This window comes from Ochotona princeps, chromosome 3 (genome assembly GCF_030435755.1).
Source record: "Ochotona princeps isolate mOchPri1 chromosome 3, mOchPri1.hap1, whole genome shotgun sequence".
Lineage (NCBI taxonomy): Eukaryota > Metazoa > Chordata > Mammalia > Lagomorpha > Ochotonidae > Ochotona > Ochotona princeps.
The window spans coordinates 99,805,369-99,826,362 of record NC_080834.1 but is presented as its reverse complement, the minus strand read 5'-3'; the positions used below and the strand labels follow the sequence as shown (position 1 = coordinate 99,826,362).

Here is a 20,994-nt window from a genome sequence, read left to right as displayed (position 1 = left end):
GGACTCAAATCAGCAAGCAGATATAGGATGTAATCCCAAGTAGTGGTTTTACCTACTATGCCACAACATCCATCCCTGTGCCATAACTTTTTGATGTGTATAAGGATACTTCAAAAAGTTTGTGAAAAATGAATTCAAAGATGAATATGTTCCAACACACACACACACACAAAGAATTTAAAACCCTTACTTAGGGGGGAATCTTCAGAAAGTTCATAGGGAGTCCGGCATCCTGGCATGCATTGTGCTAAACTGCAGTCGGGGATGTCTGCGTCCCATATGGGCACCCAAGTTCTTGAACCACAGCACCCGCATGGGAGACCTGGATAGAGTTTTGGGCTTTCAGCTTTTGCTGGCTCAGACCTGGCCAATGTGGCTATTGGGGAGTGAACCAGTGGATGGAGGATCTCTGTCTCTCTTTATCTCTTTTTAACTCTGCCTTTCAGATAAATACATCTTTAGGAAAAAGAGTGCATGGAAATTATATATTTCCAAAAAAAGAGCTATGCATGAATTTGGAAATTTATTGTACCCAAACTTCTATTTTTCCTGTATTTTTTCACAAACTTTTTGAAGTGCCCTTGTATTTAAGCACTTTTTGGCTTATAAATATCTGACTGATGCTGAAATTCTACTGTTCTAATTACCAGTAATGAACATTCCTAAAAGTGAAATTGCCAGCTCCCAAGGGGATGTGTTCTAATACTGACAAGATCTTTTCAAACTTTCCTGTAAAGAACCTGCACACACGTATACTTCTAAAAAAAATATCAGAGAGTTCCACATTTTCATCTACTGCTTTGCCTTTGAAATTTGAGATTCTTTTTTTCCACTTTGGGAGAAGAAATTTTTTATTCTTTTTAAATGTGTCTTTGTTATACTGTTTCTTGGCCTTTTGACTATGATTAAGTGTTAATGTGGATTAGTGTGCATTGAACATTTTTATATCAGACCAGTAGCATTTGTATGTTTGTGTGAATTTCTGATTTTATTATTAGCTTTATTTTATTTTAACTTTCCCTTTTTTTCTCTTTGTTTTCTGTCATATAAAAAGTAATCCTTTACTGGGATAGGTGGTCATTCATAGATAACTCAGTTTATGGGACACCATAAATATATATATTCCACATGTGAACTTGACACAAATGATTATTTACTTGGAACCCTAAAAGAAAGCATAATTGTGACCATATATGCTTTAAGAAAGGAAACAAATCATTTGTCTGAGATTGATGTGGGGACTGGCCTCTGAATTTGCTGTTCTGCTGTGTGCAAACGAACCATAAACTCAACAGATTGGCTCACAATTTTCCTGGGACCAGAGTCCAAACACAACGTGATCAGATTTCCTGCTCAGCGTCTCATAAAACTAAAACCAAGGTGTAGTAACTAGCCCAGTTCTCACGTGCAGCTCTGTATTCTCTGAGTTCCTATGATTGTGGCAGGATTCAGTTCCTGGCAATTCTAAGGACTGATGTCTCTGCTTCCTTGCTGGCTGTCAGCTGGGGGTGACTCACATCTTAGAAGCTGTCCACATATCTTGCCCCATGGCCCTTTCCTCCTCCAAAGACAGGAATCTCCTTTGTGAAGAATCCCTCTTGTGCACTTAATCTTTCTGACTTTTAGATTCTGGTCTGAAGACTGTGGGTGATCAAGATGAACCCAACTGGGTTCCCTATCTTAAAGTCAACTAAAGAGCTCTATCCCTTCACAATAACACATATATTGGTTTCTGATTGGTTGACGTGGAGGAGGTATGTGGGGCCAGGATTCTTAGGGATAATCTACCTACAATACCAACCAATTGCCTTCCTATAGGCAAACAAACAGATCTCATGTTTCTTTGGCTCAGGAAGTCACACCAAAACACTAGAATCCATCCAACCCCAAGTACAACAAAATACACCCAGGTTTAGCCAAGACCTTGATGTGAGCAATGAGATACCAGAAATCTGGAAAGAAAACTGAGAACAGCACATGTACTTTGCAGTAAGGCTCCTTCTCTGGCCGAGTCCAAACCTAGTATTTTGAATTTCAGCATCTGTCCTGTTGCCTTCCATGCTGCATGACCCACACAGGCAGTGGGTCGTTCTCTGGCTGCTGTAACGGATTTTGTGTCCTCTAACCTCTTTGTTTCTTCTCAGTACCAAGGTGAAATGCTGGTCCAGAATGTTCAGTAGTTCAGAGGGAACTGACTAGAATCTAAGTAAGTACACTCTTAAGAGGAACTGTATGGATGCGCATTATCTCAAGATAATTCTAAAAGAGTACTTTCCCCTCTCCCCTCCCTTCTTTCTCGTTCTCTGTCTCTCTCTCAACTTCCCACGTGCTGCTGTGATTCAGACGCATCATACGGGACTTGCTTGAGACAGAAGAGATTTACATAAAAGAAATTAAGAGCATAATTGATGTAAGTAGATTGAGGAGGATGGATGTTAAGCATTTATGCAAACTGGAAAAGTTTCATTGCACAGAGATTCAAAAATGGTTGCCGCATGTCTGGAATTCCCACCAAAGTGTCACATCTCTTAGTATCATAAGGTTCTCTGTGGAAGGACATTGTCATGGTTCCTGATTCATGTAACCAAAAGGACTGTGCTAATTCATACTGACTCCAGCAATCACCTCCTGGTTTATCATATGCTTGGTAGGAAAGGATATGGGCAAGGATAACTTAAATGTTTTGATAGTTTAATAGGGAAAGACCTCCCACTTTAACAAAAAGATTTATTTCTTTGTGGGAAAGGCAGGTTTACAGAGAGAAGCAGACACAGAAAGGAAGATCTTTCATTTGGTGGTTTACTCCCCAAGTGGCTGCAACAGCTGGAGCTGAGCTGATCCAAAGCCAGGAACCAGGAGCCTCCTCTGGGTCTCCCATGTGAGTGCAGAGTCCCAAGGTTTTAGGCCATCCTCCACTGCCCTTCCGGGTCATTAGCAGGGAACTGGACAGGAAGTAGAGCAGCTGGGGCATGAACCAGTGCCAGTATGGGATCCCAGCGCTTGTAAGGCAAGGATTTAGCCACTGGGCCACCATACCAGGTCCAAGATTTACCACTTTTCAAAAGTAGCTTTTGTCTTGAGAGTACAAATGCATATTTTCCCCTCTTCCCTTAGGGTATAATCTTAATGAAAACAAAAGTGTGTTAAAAGTTACTTATTGTAGCCTATTTTTTATCATAAAATACCAGAAGCAACTCAAATGTCAAATAAAAAAAAACAGGTAATAAAGTGTGATATATATGCTAAACACTGCTAAACTGTTTTTTTTTTAAAGATTTATTTTTATTACAAAGTCAGATATACAGAGAGGAGGAGAGACAGAGAGGAAGATCTTCCATCCGATGATTCACTCCCCAAGTGAGCCGCAATGGGCTGGTGCGCGCCGATCCGATGCCAGGAACCAGGAACCTCTTCCAGGTCTCCCACACGGGTGCAGGGTCCCAATGCATTGGGCCGTCCTCAACTGCTTTCCCAGGCCACAAGCAGGGAGCTGGATGGGAAGTGGAGCTGCCGGGATTAGAACCGGCGCCCATATGGGATCCCGGGGCGTTCAAGGCGAGGACTTTAGCCGCTAGGCCACGCCGCCTGGGCCCTAAACTGTTTAAAATAGTGATTTGGGATATGAGTCAACATTGATAATTACTCAAAATGTGCACAGAAAAATATTGCAAAATTATATATGTACTGCGTTGGTAACTAGAGAAGATGAATGTTTTATATTTGTGAAGGAAATATAATAAAACATAATAGTAATTAAAGTGATTGAAATTAAAAAGTAACTAAAATTACAGATAAATTTTTCCTTTCTTTCACATCCAGATTTCATACCATATAAGCATTTTAAAATTATGTTCATTCTTCCCATAAAAATGCCATTTTATTATCATTGCCTTTAAATGTATGAGGAAAAGGAGATCAAAAGAAAGTATTTAGTAGTGCAACATGTAAGAAAAATGTGTGCTGTATCGCCCAGCTGTTTTGTTAAGGTCGTGGTTCTTGCAATTGGAGTGGCTAATTCAAATCATCCCCTATGTGTTCCTTGCTTGTTTCCACCTCTGCAGGGATATATCACTCCACTGGATTTTATTTGGCTGAAACATCTGATTCCAGACATTCTTCAGAATAATAAGGACCTTCTCTTTGGGAATATAAGAGAACTTTACGAATTTCACAACAGGTATACAATAATTCACATAAACAGGAAGAAGGAAAGAAAAAAAGAAAATGTTAGTCAGGCTGATGGGATTTGCAGATAAACGTACTTAAAAGTTTCCAGGCTCAAAACAGGTGCCTTGGAGCCAGTGCTTTGAATTGGAGTGGGGTGGGGTGAGTGGGAGGGGAGCAGCTCCACGGGGTCTCAGAGGAAAAAGGGGCAAGACATCAGGGGGGCATGGGCTGGGAGTAGGGATTCAGTGTTGTATCCAGCTGTGTGTTCCTTTTCGTGTTTGTTTATTCATGTATCAGCACTTATTGAGCCCTTTCTCTGTGCCAGGCACTGTGCCCAGTGTGAGAAATACAAAGATGATCAAGGCACATGTCCACATTCCTGTTATCCCAAGGTGGTGTTAGTTGTTAGACATTGTTAGCTGGCCAAACTACACTGCCCTTTGATTTCAGGATGTTGAGTTGTAGAGTTGAGAGAAGCAACTTTGTAAATTGTCATTCAGTCTTTTCATTTCATTCGTAAGGAAACTATGCTTTATTGTACAGTGAGGACCCAAGACCCTACAACTAATTAATAGAAGGAGAAAGACTGCTTGATGGGTTGAATCACAGTTGTTTCCTACCTGGGTTCCTTGTCCATGCTCAGATGCAAAGCTGAAATGGAAGCCCATTTCTGCTACTCTTATGAAGTTCTTCAGTTGTTTTGAGCTTCAGGTTTCCTGTTTATAAAAAGCCTATCTTGGGGCAAGTGATTGGCCTAGCAGTTAACATACCTAGTGCCTGGATTTAATGCCTGTTCTGGCTCCTGACTCTAACTTTCTGTTGACATACACCTCAGGGTTGGAGGCTGTGCGAGATGGAGGCTCTTTTATACCTATTTGGGTTCCTACCACCTATATGGCAGACCTGGATTGAGTTCCCAGCTTCATCCCTGCTCGCTCCAAGCTGTTGTGGATATCTAGAACGTGAACTTCTACTGTATGGGAGCCCTCTTTTTCCATGTGTTGCTCTCTGCCTCTTTAACTTTCAAAAAAAAAAAAAATTAAACCAAAAACAAACAAACAAAACCCCTCTTATCTTGTAGAATTTAGTTGAGAATTAAATAAGATATTATTTAGGAAACATTTAGATTATCCCTGGCGTAAGTAAGCTCTCAGAGATTATTGGCAGAGCAATAATAGCTCCTATGAACATTGTTATTTTGTATTGGCTGGGGAGCATTGATGTCTCCAGTCTGTCGATGGCTGGAGCTTAGGACTACTGTTTCCCAGTAATCATTGTACACTGAAAAAAAAAAAAAAACAATGTGTTTTTTCTTCCAAATAAGTGTGTAGAAAATGAATCAAGAGTCATAAAGCCCAAAGAACAACATTTATCTACACTCCTCTTTAACTGTGTATAATTTTACTTGAAGGTTTTAACCATATCAGTGTAAAAACCAAGACGTTATCATACTTTCATTTTCCTAGGACTTTTCTAAAGGAATTGGAAAAATGCACTGAAAACCCGGAACTTCTGGCACGTTGCTTTGTCAATAGAGTAAGTGTGTATTCCCACTAGATCAAAATCACTACCAGATTTAAGTTGACCCTTGCTTTTCTGCATAGGAGGCAAGGGTAAGTGGAAATATGAATGACCCCAGATATGGGACATCTCTCTTCTGCCAACGGTCATTTGGATATTTATAACATCACTTGATGGTCATATGAAATTATCAACTTAAAAATAAGCCTGGTATAGATATATTGAATTTTAGGTCCCAGCCTCAGTTGCCTTCATAGGGCCAGCCCAAGTGATTTTGTGGGTTTTACGTGGCCTGTAGGGCTCCCATTCCCCACTCCTTCATGTTTCCCAGATTCCCTGTCTTTATCTGTAAAGCAGAAGTGACATATAGAAACTGCATACACTCAAGGTGTACACATGATGACTTGATACACATGTAAGTAATATGATTACCACAATCAGTTTAATACACACATGGATCACCTCCCAATGTGTGTTGTGTGTGTGTGTGTGTGTGTGTGTGTGTGTGTGTTATCTGTATGAGTTGAACTCAAAGAATCAGACTATGGGAGCTAGAGGATAGAGGAAATGTGGAGATGTGTTTGGAGAGTATAAACTTTCAGTTATAGGATGAGTAACTTCTGGAGTCAGAATGTACAGCCTGTTGACTATAGTTAACAGCCACTGATATGGGATCTAGTTCATTAGTTACTAGAAATTTGCTAAGAGAGTAGATTTGAATCCGTCTTTTGAATTCAGGTCAGGAGTCTTGCAGCACTGTTGGCCTCCCATCTTTACCTCATTTCACTGAGGTTGAGAATGAGTTGAATTTCAACTCACACTGGCAGTTGGGAATACCATCGAGCCTAGCTTCCTTCCTGTAAAGCTCCATGAAATGAAAGTCTGGCCTCCTAGAGTTCCCCAATTAGATATTCCTCTTGGTAACAACTGAACTATGTTTTATAATAAGAATCACACAGCAGGCTTCAAATCTTATCCTGAAGTTCTAGTATAAAGCTCTCAAGAGAAGCAATACTGATATAAACTTAGGAAGCTCAGAAAATACATTCCAAACTTTTCATACGTTTCATTCAGAAAATATATTTATGATTTTAAGATTTATCTATTTACTTGGAAGGCAGAGTTACAGAGAGAGAGAGAACATTCCACCCCCTGGCCTACTCCCCAAATGGCCACAGAAGTTGCGACTAGATGGAAGCCAGGAGCCAGGAGCTCCCTCCAGGTCTCCCAGATGGGTGCAGGGGTCCAAGGACTTGAACCATTTTTCCCTACTTTTCCCAGGCTCATTAACAGGATTAGAAACTCAGCAACCTGGACTAGAGCCAGTGCCCATATGGAATGCCAGCATAGCAGCTAGAAGTTTTACTTGCTAAGATACAGCAGCAGGTCTTCTGTTTTTTTTTTTTCCTTTCACAGCATAGGAGATAATCAGAGATGTTTAAATCCATAGTCTCTTTTATACCTAGCACCCCATTTTAAAATACTGTGCGCTATCTCCAACCTTCTTCCTGTCCCCAACACTCTGACTTCTTGTGGTTTCTCTATCCCTGCTTTGAGTAGTAAATACACTGTTTGGGTCAGGAGGAGGTGGCTCAAGTAGTGCTTTGCCCACACCATTCCCCTTTAAGGGCTTTCTTGTACCTGAAGATGACTGTGCTAATGATCTGATGTCCCCTACTTTCTCATGCTTTTCCGTTTATTCTGTTTTTGCAACTGGCCCTAATACTTCCATTCTTTTTGCAATTTTTCTTTCTCTGAGCCCAAGAAAACAGACTAATCAAATTAAACTTTTTATATACCCTATATCCCATCTGAGCACTGGTTGGAATCTCAGGTGCCCTATTTTTGATCCAACTCCCTGCTGTTGTGCCTGGGAAAGCTGTGGAAGTCCTTGGATCTCTGCGTCCATATTGGAGACCTGGAAGAAGCTTTGGCCTCCTGGCTCCAGCTCGACACAGCCTCAGCTGTTGTGGCATGTGGGGAGTGAACTGACACATAGAAGATGTGTCTTTTTTCTCTGCTTGTAACTCTATCTTTTCAATAAGTAAATATATCTTTCTTTAAAAGTGTTGTTTACTTCTCTGTTGAGTTACACAATGTTTTGTTCTAGCTTGTACTTTTGCACTCTAATCAAGCCACTGATATGAAATCAGGTTTTGAGTCTTATACGTATATTATGTTTGCTTATGCCATTAATGCAAAGGTTATTTGATTTGTTAAACGGGAAAAGACTCAAGTCTTCTGGGAAGATAAGGATATTATCATATAACAATCACTTAATTGCAGGGAAATTATTAGAGAATTACTGGCTAGAAGCAATTTTCCTTGAGAAAGAGTTTTACAACTTCCCATATGTTGGGAGAAACCTTGGAAATCATTAATTGAGACTGCAAACTTTATTTCTGTTTCTATGTGGTTTATGATTTTGGAGGAAAAACCTAGGTAATACATTGTTATCAAGTGCCTAGTTATCCTCCTAACAAGTGAAATCACTAAAAACCACAATTATTGATCTCAGAGAGTTCTTGGAGGAGGTTGGCCAATATAAGAAGCTCTTCACCCTAACTTCAGCCATTTTCATTTTCTCATTCATATTGGCAGAATTCCACTGACATTGGAAATGAATTTTGAGGTATTCTTTTGGCCAAATAGTTTCATCAGACCATGTAGCCTGAATCATCCAGAAAGTCTTCTCTGGAGACAGTGTTCTGGATAGAATAGAATAAAGTGCTTTTTGGTTTCATGGTGAGGTGCAAGGTGCATTGGATTGGCACTTACAATCCCAGGTGAGCCATTTGTCGTCGTTGAGACTTCACAAAAATAATGTAAGCCTTCAAAATCTCACTTTCCTCCTCTCTATAACAGGCTGAAAGTTGTAGTGGAAAACAAATGAAATGGTGTCTGTAGAAAGGTTCTCTAAAGTAAGAAATTCTTTGACAGTAATTACCATTTTTTTAAGTACTCTGTGAATATGGAGCATATCATCTTATTTAATCTCACATGCTCACAGGAGCTGAGTGCTATGATGAGCCCACTTAGCAGATGAGGAGACTGAAGTCTAGGAAGGTTCAGTGAGTGACTTCAGGTCGTGTCATTTGTAATTGACAATGCTAAGCCAAACCTGGACCATCCTTGACCAAAGTCTGTAGACTTCACCCATCAACAGTTGTGTCACCTTTGGTGAATCAGTTTTCCCAGTAATTTTAGAATCTTCTGACTTATTCTATATAAGGAAATGAGTGGAATGAGGTATTTTCCCATGTTGTTGATTAGTGCGTATCATTTCTCTAAGGAATTTTTGGACTGTTAGCTTATAGAGGTAAAAATTTGGAGCCATGGTGGCATTTTGGTATTTGAAAGCCAGGCTGTCCTACTTTTGTTAAAGGACAGAATGAGAATCAAGGGGTGAAGGTTTCCAGAAGGCAGGTTTCAGCCTGGCATCTACCAGTAGAACCAGATCCCTCAGTTACTGGGAAAACTCAGAGGGAAAATGTGGTTGACAGTTGAGTATGTTGTTGGGTGGAAGATTGGGTCCCCCGCATCTCATCCAGAATATAGGAAGCATCTGGTGGTGAGTGTTGGAATCAATAAAGTAAAAACACAGGGAATGACATTGTGATGCAATACATTCAGATGCCGTTTGTAACACTGGCATCCAGTATGGTTGCTGGTTCAAGTCTGGGATGCTCCACTTAATTATCTAACTTCCTGCTAATGTGCATGAGAAGCAGTGGAAGATGGCCCATGTAACTGAACCCATGATACCTGCATAGGAGGCATAATGGAATTTCTGGTTCCTGGCTTCAGCCTGATCCAGCCTCAACCACTGTGGCCATTTGGAGAGTGAACCAGCAGATGGGAGATCTCTTTCTTTCCTTCTCTGTCTGTAACTCTGCCTTTTAAGTAAATCAATAAATCTAAAAAACAAAACAAAATTCTGTTCTTGAAAGTACTTATTTATTTGGCAGCAGCCCTTATAGATGATCCTACAATCCACAATTTAGTACTTTGGGATGTTTACAGCTTTTATTTTCTTGCCCAGTATTCATTCACACTGACATATGTTTACTCATCATGCATTTTCAGTTCCTTACACAGAAGTACTCAGGCTTGCATGAATGTTATCCTTTCCGCTACTGAAAAATGCTTCCTGATTTTTGTTTGTTTGTTTTTTTCCCGCTTAGAAAGAAGATCTTCAAATATATTTTAAATACCACAAGAATCTGCCCCGAGCTAGGGCAATATGGCAAGAGTGTCAAGACTGTGCCTACTTTGGGGTAATGTTTAGCTTATAAAGTTTCCCACAAATTGTTTTCCCTGGAAAATGCTTATTTATATCAAAATTTTAAAGAAATTCGAAGTGTGAACTAGGCAGAGGAATCTGGCTTCATGGTTTATAGTGAGTTAAAGTCTCCCATACTTGGCAATTACACTCTAGAAGTTTCCATTCTATTCTGGGTGTCTATGGATCAGGCCTTAGAGAAGTTCCAGAGTGAGAAAAAGCAGCATCCTCTTTTAGGATAGACTTCAAAAAGTGAAACAAAATTTCAGAAGGTTACATAAGGGTCTCCCTGGAATGATGCATATAAACCTGATGCCATTTTCCCAGATTGATGGTAGTGTGCCTCCTTTCCAGAAGGATCTGACATACCCCATGGGATTCTAACAGACTGGCTCTGAAACAGGAACAGACAGTCCTGCTACCCCATTTGCCTGTGAAAACGTGAGCCAGGTTTTGCCCCCGCTTTGCTCACTGCTCTCAAGAGACTGGCCCAATCACTTCATAGAACTAGCAACAAACCTTCCCTTCCTTGTCTATGATGGGTCCTTTTGTTTCTTGTGTCTAAATGATGCATTTTTTATTCTGTGTGTGTGTTGTTTATCTCATGCTGTGTGGTTTCTGTTTGGCTTTAAAAGGTATGCCAGCGCCAGTTGGATCACAATCTGCCTCTTTTTAAGTATCTTAGAGGACCAAGCCAAAGACTAATAAAATATCAGATGCTGTTGAAGGTAAGGTCAATGAAACCGTGTCTTGCTGTGCTGGAAAGCCAGATGCCCATGCTGTGGTGCCGTCTTCCTCAGCCATGTGGACTTGTGAGCATCTTGTCAGCTTGAAGATCTGTCCATCCTTTGGGCTTTTTCTTCTCCTTAAGTCTAATCTACCCTCAGTGAGGAATAAGATCAGAGGTTTGTAGGGTTGGAAAAAAGTTTGGAGCCCAACTAAGGCCAACATTTGGCCCAGGGTATGAATCTCTAAGGAGTCTGGCTTAGGGGAAGGGGATTCTTGGAGCTGTGGAGGGAAGGGGTGAGGCTGCCCTGCTGGCAGCCAGAGGCTCTGCTCTCAGACACATCATCTGTTGCATCGAGATGAAGTATGGACCTTTGGAGGAGATGCGATTTTTCCTGGAAGTAACTGTTTTGTGTGCATTATAGCAGTGGAAGGGAGAAGATAAAAGGGGAATGTTTTCTCCTTTTGCAACATCAACCTCCACTCTTAGATTAATATCTTATTCTGATGTAATAATACATTTTATCATGTCTGAGCCACTAAGTGGTTTTTCTCTGTTCCCCTTTCTCCTTCCCCCTCCCTCATCCTTCCTCCTTCTCTCTGTTTCTCTCTCTCCTCTTTCTCTCTCCAATCTCTGCATCTTCTGCTATTCACACCAGTGCATCTGCAGGTGAACACTGACGGACACCGAAACAGGATGTAGGGATCCATCATGTCTGGTTTCCCTTATATGTTGTTTTTAGAATTAGTCTATATACAGTATTTAGGTGGCTCCTGCCCTGTGGGTACTCTCTCTAATTTAAAATGAAAAAAAAATGAGCAGCCTATTCTTGGGCATTTCCCCAAGTGTGCTTCTTATTTAATCTCCCCAGTCTGGTGAGCCAGCAAAGCTGGGGAGTGTGAAGACATTCATGTTTAGGGAGGTTGAGCTACTTGCCCAGCTGTCCTCCCTAAAGAAAGTTACCCTTTTCAGCTTTCCATCAGCAGTCTCAGTCTCACCAGTACCTGCTCACTAACGGAACTTTGGTTTCTCAGGCTCTAGCTTTCTCATAAGTAAAAGGAAGGAAGTAGAACCTCCTCAGTGCACTCATTACCAAGAGCAGGTGATACGCATGGTGCACAGCACTGGTCTTAGGACACTTTGCATGGTGGGTAGCCATTATACCATGACAGGAGTGAGGGCGGTGATGCACTGCTTCCTTCCTCCACTAGCGTGTCTTAAGGCCCCTATTCTTCTGCCTTGTCCATCGTGACCACTCATTCACTGTTCAGAAGTCCTACTTTTGGGCCCAGTGAAGAAGGATCAGGACATAAGGAATGACATTCATTCCCTTGTACTGGGCTTGAATGTCCCCACCAAAATGATTCTTAACCAGAAGCTAACATCTGTACCATACATGGAAGGCTGTGAGCATAGGAGTTAGACAGCTTGGGACTATATCCAGGTCGACACTTCCATGCTGCATGAACAGGAACAAGTTGCTTAACCTCTCTCTGTCTCAGGTTCCTCGCCTAAAGAATTAGTTGGCCTTTTCTGGTGACCTGGTTGGGAACATTCAATGAGATAACACAGGTTCAAAGTACTTTGAAATTTTGGTTAGTTGCTGCTTCACTGAGGTAATAAGAAATACAATCCATGTATATTCCTTGGGAGTCTGTGAAGAGTGATGTGTGAGGGGGACAGTTTTTCCTCAAAGCTAAATCTGTTGTGTGCCTGGAAAAGCCAAGTCCAAGCCACTGATGCGCCACTGAAGAAATGAAGGGTTGGGTTGTGTTCTCTCCCTGGAGGACAAAGATCTTTCTGTGCTTCCTCCCACCCATCAGCTTGTTTAGAAAGTTTGGATATTGTCTCTGTTGCCTTGGGGTCTAACAAGGACCACGGGGTCCTAGTGTGGGAAATACTTTCTAAATACAAGGGAAGAGAAGAGAGCAATAGATTACACCATTAGAAACAAAAACACAACAATTGGGGAAACAGAAATACGTGCCAAATGGCCAGTATGTTTAATTAATGAGCTTTGAGATGTAAATAAGAAAAAAGGAAACTCTAGACATAGGCAATTTATTAAGAAGTAAATATTGTTAGCAACTATTTTTGATTTCTACCTCACTAGTTATTTGAGGAATGGAAACAATAGCCATAGATAGAATTTCTTTCCTGATTCTGTTGGCAAAGATTTATCATGAAACTGTAACATTCCATCTAAGCTAGGAACTGGAAAGGCAAGCTTTCACATATAGCTAGAAGGAACACAAATGCTTCCTAAAGAATTTGGAAATATGCTGCAGAACTCTTGACATTTGCAACTTCACTTCTAGGAATTTATCCTTAGGAAAAATGCATGAAATAATAACAATAATATAACAGTGGTTATTTCATGCATTATTATTATCTCATGCATAATAATAATAGTAATAATTCACACTTGTTGAACCTAAACGCTTAACATTGGGGGGAGAAAGACCACAGTTCATAATCATAGTTCAATTATGGCTTATCTGTTTGATTAAATATTGCACATCACAATCAAAGTCCACATGTTAGGGAAGGGTGTTGTGGCGTATCAAGTGAAAATGTTGCTTGGTACATTTGCATTCTATTTTAGGGTGTCTCAGATCAAGATCTGCCTCTGTTTACCATCCAGCTTCCTGCTAATATTCCAGGGAGGCAGCTGTGATGGACAAATATCTGGGTTCTTGCTACTCACATGAATGGGAGATCTAGACTGAGCTGCTGGTTCCTGGCTTTGGGGTGGCTCAGCCTTAGCTGTTTTGAACATGTGAGGAGTAAACCAGCAGATAGAAAATTTCTCTGTTTCTGCTTGCTTCTTGTTTCTCTCTTTATGTGTATGTGTGTGTCTCCCTCTCTCTTGCCAATCTGTTTGCAAATGCATGCATAAATAAATAAATCTTTAAAATGTTATCAACACTCACATTTCAGAAAAAAATGTGTTGGAGGAAAAAGAATTGTTGAATAAGAAAATTGGGGCAAGCAAAATAGTGCATTTCATATGATTCTAGGTTTGTGGTGGAAATTCTGTGTTGGGTCTGTCATTTTTTTTTTTTTTTTTGTCTGTCTGTTAGAACTTGAAGCACATTCTCAGCCAGTTAGCATCAGTTACAGGTTCTTGTGCATCAGGTTTCAGCGGTGGTCTACTTTTTGATTTTTGGTTTCATGCAGGGCCTGCTGGATCTTGAATCTCCTGAAGATTTGGAGGTAAACCCAGGTGAATTAGAAGGCTTGGATAAGGTACTGGGACATTATTTTTCTTGTTATGATCTTTATCATTTAAAATTCCTAAAATAATATGTATTCTATAATTTACAGTCAGGGAAATACCAAAAAATTAGAAGGCAGTTTTGAAGTGGGAATTCACAACCCAATTGGGAGACGGTAATATGTAATTTTTCCTTTCAGTTAAGACTTTTAAATGGGAATTCAAAATGAAGTGAATGTGAACATGCATACACAAAAGACTAGAAACAAATGTGATAAACTCTCCACCTTGGTTTTCCTGCATGGTAGAATTATATATGATTTATTTACTTTTTTTTAACTGTACTTGTGCCTGTGTAATTTGTTTACTTTGTGTCTTGTTAACAATACCACCACCACCTCCCTCCCCCGCCTTGCGTGAGTGTGTCTGTGTGTGTAAATTCTGAAGTTTCCCTTTCTGGAAATGGTGACCACATTAGATTAGAAAGAAATTTGTGGCTTAGCATTGTGGTTTCTTCTTTGGTTTTCACAAGAAAATCTGGAGACATGGGTTTAGAGGAGTAGTCATCTTGTGCATTTTTATGTTAGAATATGTGATGAAGACCCCTTCAAAGCAGAAGACATGCAAGGCGTGGAACAAGGGTGACTGTATATGGTTAAAGAATTGAATCACATGTGTAAGGGGTTTCCTGAGCTCTATATCACATGGTGTAAAGCTAGCCTACCTGGTGTGTTTGTGAAAGGAGGGAAGGATAGGACATAGTAGCAGGTTAAGTACCTAAAAGAAAATTGAATTTTAAATGTTGGGTTAGGAGGAAGATGTCAGGTGTAAGGAGTTTCAATTGATGTTGTTAACATAAAGGCAGGTGAGTTGGTTGTCGTTCACCAGGAGCTGAAGCTTGTTACCACTAGTGAAGAGTGAGAGTCCATGCCCCTTTGTTCAGTGGAGCCCGGGTAATCTGTTCCATTCATCAGCTTATCACTCACGTCTCTGCTCCAAAGCTGCTAGTCTTTATAGCTTCAGTAGAAATGAAGAGCACACACACACACCCCTCTGACCACACTTGCTTTGAGGACAAAAGGGTGAGGTCAGTTGTGAGGCAGCCAAGAATTATCATTTGTTCATTGCTACGGAAGTTAAAGTGTTGCATAAATACACAGGAGAACTCGGGATCTGCATGTTTGTTTGCCTGGTAACAGACAGTCATATGCCCATAGGCAGCAGGGGAATGAAACCTCAATCCCCAGACAGAAGACTTTGAAGTCATCCTGTGCCGTCGTATCCAAAGTGCCACTGTGGTAATAACTGGAACAGAGATCCCTTGAATGAATGTTAAGTACCTTCCCATTTCCTGCTGTCTTCATGTTTGCAGGCATGCACACAACACATACTGGCCTATCTCTGGCACCATTAGTGGGCTGAAATGTGTAGAGGTCTAGGGGAGGAGTGGAGGGAGGAAGGGCAGGACTAGGGAGAGGAATTTACATGCAAATCATCAGTAAGTTCCCACATGGCAGCCTCCACCCCTTTTTCTGTTGAGGATTTTATAAGCATTGTCACTGGTATTTTCAGTTTCACTCATTATTAGTACCACCTACAGAAGGCTTGGGATATAATTTTGCTTACCTTGAGCCATCATTCTTTGGAAGCAGGGAGACAAAGTGACAGACCCCTCTTGTGGGTCAGTGCGTGCTGGGTCCAGGCTCCAACAATGCGTTTGTTTTCCATAGGTTGGGCTCCAGAGGACCAAGGATTCCACATTCTCAGCTGAATTGCAGCAAGCTTTGGCAGTGATCGAGGATCTGATCAGGTCCTGTGAGTTGGCTGAGGGCCTGGCGGCAGTCACTGGATGTCCGGTATGTTCCATAGCAAGTGCTGGAATGTTGCTCTCTGAAGGAGGGCCCAATATCACAAACTTGAGAGATGTTGTGGCTAAATAAGAGAAATAATCTCTTATTGGTAAACAAATTTTACCTCAATCAGTCAGCAAACCCACACAGTGAGATCCCGAACTGTCTGGATTTTCAGGGCTGTATTCCTCAGCCCTCTGAATATTGTTATGAGCTCCATGCACACTGGACAAACCAGAAATCTGGGGCCGAGGCAGGTGGTAAGTACTGATGGAATAATTGTTTTCTGGCTCACAGTACTATTCAAATATTAAACAATTTGCGAGATTCCCTTCTTGCTCTAGAGTTTGTCCATGAAAAGCATTTTGAAATGGTCCAAAATGAGAGTCTATCCTTTTACATACCAGATCTCCAGAGACCCAGCAGTTACATATCAAATATCCCTACATTCAAATGGTTGAAAGAAAATCTGAGAGAGGGACTGCTGGCGAGATGGATTGTCCCAGCCTGGCATCAGTGTTTATCCCAAGAATCCTGGGCCCACGTACTTGAGGCAAACCATGTCCTGTAAACCATAGTCTCTCTTTGGGACTGGACCACATTAATATTCAACTGTTTTTCACTTGCAGGTGCATTAGGCTTTGACTTCAGTGCATTTGTTTTCTATCACTGTCTTAACAAATTACCACGTAGTTGTTGACTTAGAATAACATACATTTATTAACTTCCAGTTCTGAGATCTGAAGTTCAACATAACTCTCAAGGGTTAAAATCAAGGTCTCCACCTTCCTTTTGGAGTGTCTTAGGAGTGAACCTTTTGTCTGGTGACCCACATTCTTTGCTTCATGGCTTGTTCCTCCAACTTCAAAGCCATTCAGGTCAAGTTATCTTACATCCCCTCCCTTTGACCTTCTCTGCATTGGAAGGACATGAGTGATATTGCTGTGCCCACCCAAATCATCCAAGGTGGTCTCCCAATCTGAAGACAGGTGATTTGCCGTCTTCATTCCCATCTGCCTTGAATGTAATCTGACATGGTCTGGACGTGTGTAGCTGTTCTCTATTAAGGGACTTCTATGAATGGGCCACACAGGGACATACGTGTCTCTTACTTTTAAAACTTTTAAGAGGTTGTTATTCTCCCTATCACTCAGAATGCAAGCATTGTGAGAATTCTATTTGAGTTAGATACTTCCTTCTCTCTCTCTCTTCTCTCTCTTTTTTTTTTTCATTTTGTTTTGATCTCATGCTTTGGCGTGTGTTTTTCTTGTTGTTTGTTTTCTTTCTTTTTTGGGGGGAAAGCAGAGTGGTAGATAGAGACAGACACATAGATGGAGAGGCAGATATTTTCCATTTACTGGTTCACTATCCAAATAACCACAACAGCTGAGGTTGGGGCAGACTGCAGTCAGAAATCAGGAAGTCCATCTGAGTCTCCCACATGAGGGAACCCAAGCACTTGGTCCACCACCTGTTGCCTTGCAGGTACATTAGTAGGAAGTTCCATTATATGGAATGCACACATCCCATCTGGTCACTTAACCTGCTGAGTCACAATACCCACCCCTACCTGGCTCATAACATACTGTTGATTAAGATCTTGACAGCATCAGCTGGCAGATGCTGGCACTGCAGGCTAATTCTGTCAAGTCAAACTGAAGAGTCATGTGGAGAGTACAAGATCCAGGAGTGGGAGTGGACCCAGTAGGGAAATAGTGGGCACCTCCCTCTTGGGTTGCCAATCCCACTGGAGATCATGAGAACCAGGACTTGGGCAGGCATAGCTCGACAGAATGGCACCCGCCAACATGTGTGTGTGGACTGGATAGTGGGGATGGTTGGGTTGAACTAGGTTTCAGTGCCCATTGACATATATGAGAGCTGAGTGGAATGTGGGACAGACTGGACCACTCTGCTGTACATGCTGGCAAGCATGGGAACCAGGGCAGGGGGGGCGGGCCTGGTGGGGGTTAGTGTGGGTTGTTCTGACTAGGCTGCAACTCCCACTAGTGTGCGTGAGGGCTGAGTGTGTGGTGGGCAGGATCAGGTTGGGCTGAAACACCCATTGGTTCATGTAGAAGACAGGGCTGGAAACAGAACTGACCCAGCAATTGCAACCACCAGAATATGCAAAAGCTGATTGGGGTAATGGACTGTGCCTGTACTGGCAAGCACACACAAGAATCAGGTCTGGGATCACCTCAGATGAAGTTTCTTTGGGAATCCCTCCAACTGAACTGCTGGACTCAGAACTCCAACCATGGAGAGAATTGCAGGTTCCATGGTCTGACCATGAAGTGCATGTGTCAAAGCTGAGCCTCCTCATTGGCTCAAATGGAGCAGTGAACAGCATTAACAGGTGCACATGGAGGACGTGGCAGTCCTTGGTACCACAACAGAGGATGGAGGACAGAACAAATCGATCAACTGCCCCAGCCACGTGATGAAAATCTGGGCAAATGGAGACTCTAAGGTGGACTATGTCAGCCAATGGATTCTGGAGAGATTTCATCATGCTTGGAATGGTGAGATTGGCAGTAATTCAGAACTGTTGAACTTATAAAAATCGCTTGAGCAGTGCCCTTGGAGCATGCCCCATGTTGGGGACGCTGGGATGGGTGGAGGCTGGGTGGGGCTTCTCCCTTTATCTGCCCCCTAACCCCCCTCCAGATACAGAAAAAAAGAAAAAGAAAGAAAGAGAATGTGGAAACAATGGTCTTACCCACTTTCCTATAGCACTTTGTGTCCTAATCAACTATGTAAAGATTATTAAAATAAAATAATAATATATTAAAAGGACAGAAGGTGAGATCAAAGAATATTATGATGTAATTCAAAAAAAAGCAAATTAAAAAATACAAACAAAATGCAACTGCAAAGCTACAATTCACCACTGCCTTTGTAATAGAAACATGAAAAGCAGAATAAAATGAAATATTTCTGATACAAAAAATATTTTGACAGCTAAAATAATCTTTTTTTCTTATCTTCTCATAAATCAAACCATACAAGTTAACTAGGGGAACAAATATTAATTTTTTTGTCTCTCCTTCTTAGAATTTCTTTAGCCATCATCTCAGAAACTTAGCCCCATAAGATTTGCTGGAAATTCGACCATTGTCATGAGTGTTCTGTGAAATCTGAAATGTTCTCTGCTTACAGCTCTGTGCGTTGTAAGAGGCTATTCACACACTGCACAGGGAGGGGCTAGAATGTACCTAAGGAAGGATCATATTCTTGGTAATAATGTTTCCTTCTCTGGCTAAGAAAAAGTATAGCTGTAGGCAATCGCCTAGGTTGCCTTGTACCTAGGCAAGTGTTACACTGCTGGGAGAAAAGCAGCTAATAACTGGTGGGCATTCTGGACCTGGTTAATGACCAATTTGTGTTAACTATACCAGTGTGTCAGCATAGTTGTCTATTCTATTTTTTTTTTAAAGATCTGTAGGAGGCAGGCACTGGCATGCCGGCAGACAGGGTCTGGGGACCTGTTCCCAGATGTGTGTGGGCCCAGAGCAGGCAGACATGGCACCAGGCTGGCATTACACACCACCAGACAACTGGAATTGGGAATCTGAGCACTTGTGGGCACAGGGGGCTGTGGATTGCTAAAAGAAATGGATCTGGGGATATGTGGGAGAGAGGAGTGCTGAGGGAGAACATTACAAGTGAGGAATGACTTCTGGGGGACTTTCACCAATCAGGCTGCTGCACTTGCAGGTAAATGTTGGGGCTGAAACCAGGTGGTTTGGATGAGGGAAATCAGAGACTTTTGGGGGCCCACGAATATGCCCACCTATGTGGGACCAGAGCTGGACTTGTTGGTATCAACCACTGCCTATTGGGACACACAAAAGCCTTGGTCTAACACCTGCTCTCATGCTTGAGATCTTGACCTGGGAGTGGATCTGGTGGGGGAATTTGAGAAACTCCCTTGGCGGGCCATAACTCCCACTGGTGAATATGTGAATTGGCTGAATGTTGATCAGGCTAGGCAGGGCTGCTTCACTTGTTGGCAAGTGTGTGGGTTAGCTTTGAAGGTGTGGACTGGACCAGCCCAGACCAAGCTATAGCACACTGGCATGTTTGGGAGCCAAGATGGGGTGCAGGCCATGTTGGGCTAGGCTAGGCTTCTATCCTTACTGATTTGCATGAAAACCAGGGATGGGGACAGGCTGGGCAAGGTTAGACTGTGGCACCCACCAGCAAGGCAAGGCCAGGCCAGGCTGTATCATCTGATGGCAAAGGCCAAGCCAGGAGATGGTTTATGCTGTGCTGGACAACCACTGACAAATGCAAAATCTGTGGCTGGGAGAAGGCTTGGTTGAGGAGCTAAGGGAACACCCCAGCTGGGTTGTGATTCACTCTGGTAAGTATGAGAGCCAAAATGGGGGGTGGTGATCTGAGCTGGACATGGTTGCAATATCCCTTGGCATGGGTGCGGACTGGATGTGGGGTATGCCAGACTCGGGTAGACTCCAGCACCCACTAGTGCTCTCAGGTGCCAAGGTGGGTGTAGGACAGGCTGGGCTAGGTCTTGGCAACCACTGGACCACATGAGAGCTGGGTCTGTGGGTGGGCCAGCCAGGGTTGGGCTGTAGCACTCAACGGTAAGAGCCAGAATGGGTGTGGGCTGGTTGGGCAAAGCTGTTGTACCTGCCAGGACAGCAGGTAGGTACAAATCTGGCTAGGGTAAGAACTCACCAGTGTGCACAAGATCTGCAACTGGGAGGTGACCTGATAGAGGAGCTTGGGGAACTCAGGCAAATGAAAGAATTGAGGCTGGGAACAGCCTGGACTAGGTCAGGTTACAATTCCTGCCAGCATATGTGTGGGTCAGATCTGGGGGGCTGGTCTGGCTGGACCAGTTCATAGCACCTAGTGGCAGATTTAAGAACCAGGATGGGGTACAGAACAGGCTGAGTTGGGCTGCAACACCAGCCAGTTCACATTAGTGCCAGAATGGGAGGCCGCTCAGGCTGGGCTAGGCTGTGGCACTGCTTTAGCATGAGTTGAAACTAGGGGCACACCCGATGGAGCCAGACTACAGCACCAGCCAGTGAATGTGGGGCGAGACATATCAGACTGGGCTGTAGCACCCACCAGCACATACAAGATCTGGGGTGGGGTGATGAGCTTGGTAGGGGTCAATGGGGACTCCCCTGCTAGGCCACTGCTCCTGCTGGTGAGTGTGAGAGCTGGGACTTGGGACAAACCAGGTTTGGCAGCA

At 42.5% G+C, this 20,994-nt stretch overlaps 1 protein-coding gene across 2 annotated transcripts in view; it reads left to right on the top strand.

Annotated features, from left to right (window-relative positions):
- The window catches only part of MCF2L2 (MCF.2 cell line derived transforming sequence-like 2), a 261,237-nt gene that overhangs the window by 205,162 nt on the left and 35,081 nt on the right, over positions 1-20,994 (top strand). For both annotated transcript variants that reach the window (XM_058662140.1, XM_058662139.1), the window contains exons 16-22: positions 2,344-2,410; positions 4,062-4,177; positions 5,634-5,703; positions 9,873-9,965; positions 10,606-10,698; positions 13,878-13,946; positions 15,645-15,770. In XM_058662140.1, coding sequence (XP_058518123.1) covers positions 2,344-2,410; positions 4,062-4,177; positions 5,634-5,703; positions 9,873-9,965; positions 10,606-10,698; positions 13,878-13,946; positions 15,645-15,770 — 634 coding nt within the window. The remainder of the gene's footprint in view (positions 1-2,343; positions 2,411-4,061; positions 4,178-5,633; positions 5,704-9,872; positions 9,966-10,605; positions 10,699-13,877; positions 13,947-15,644; positions 15,771-20,994) is intronic.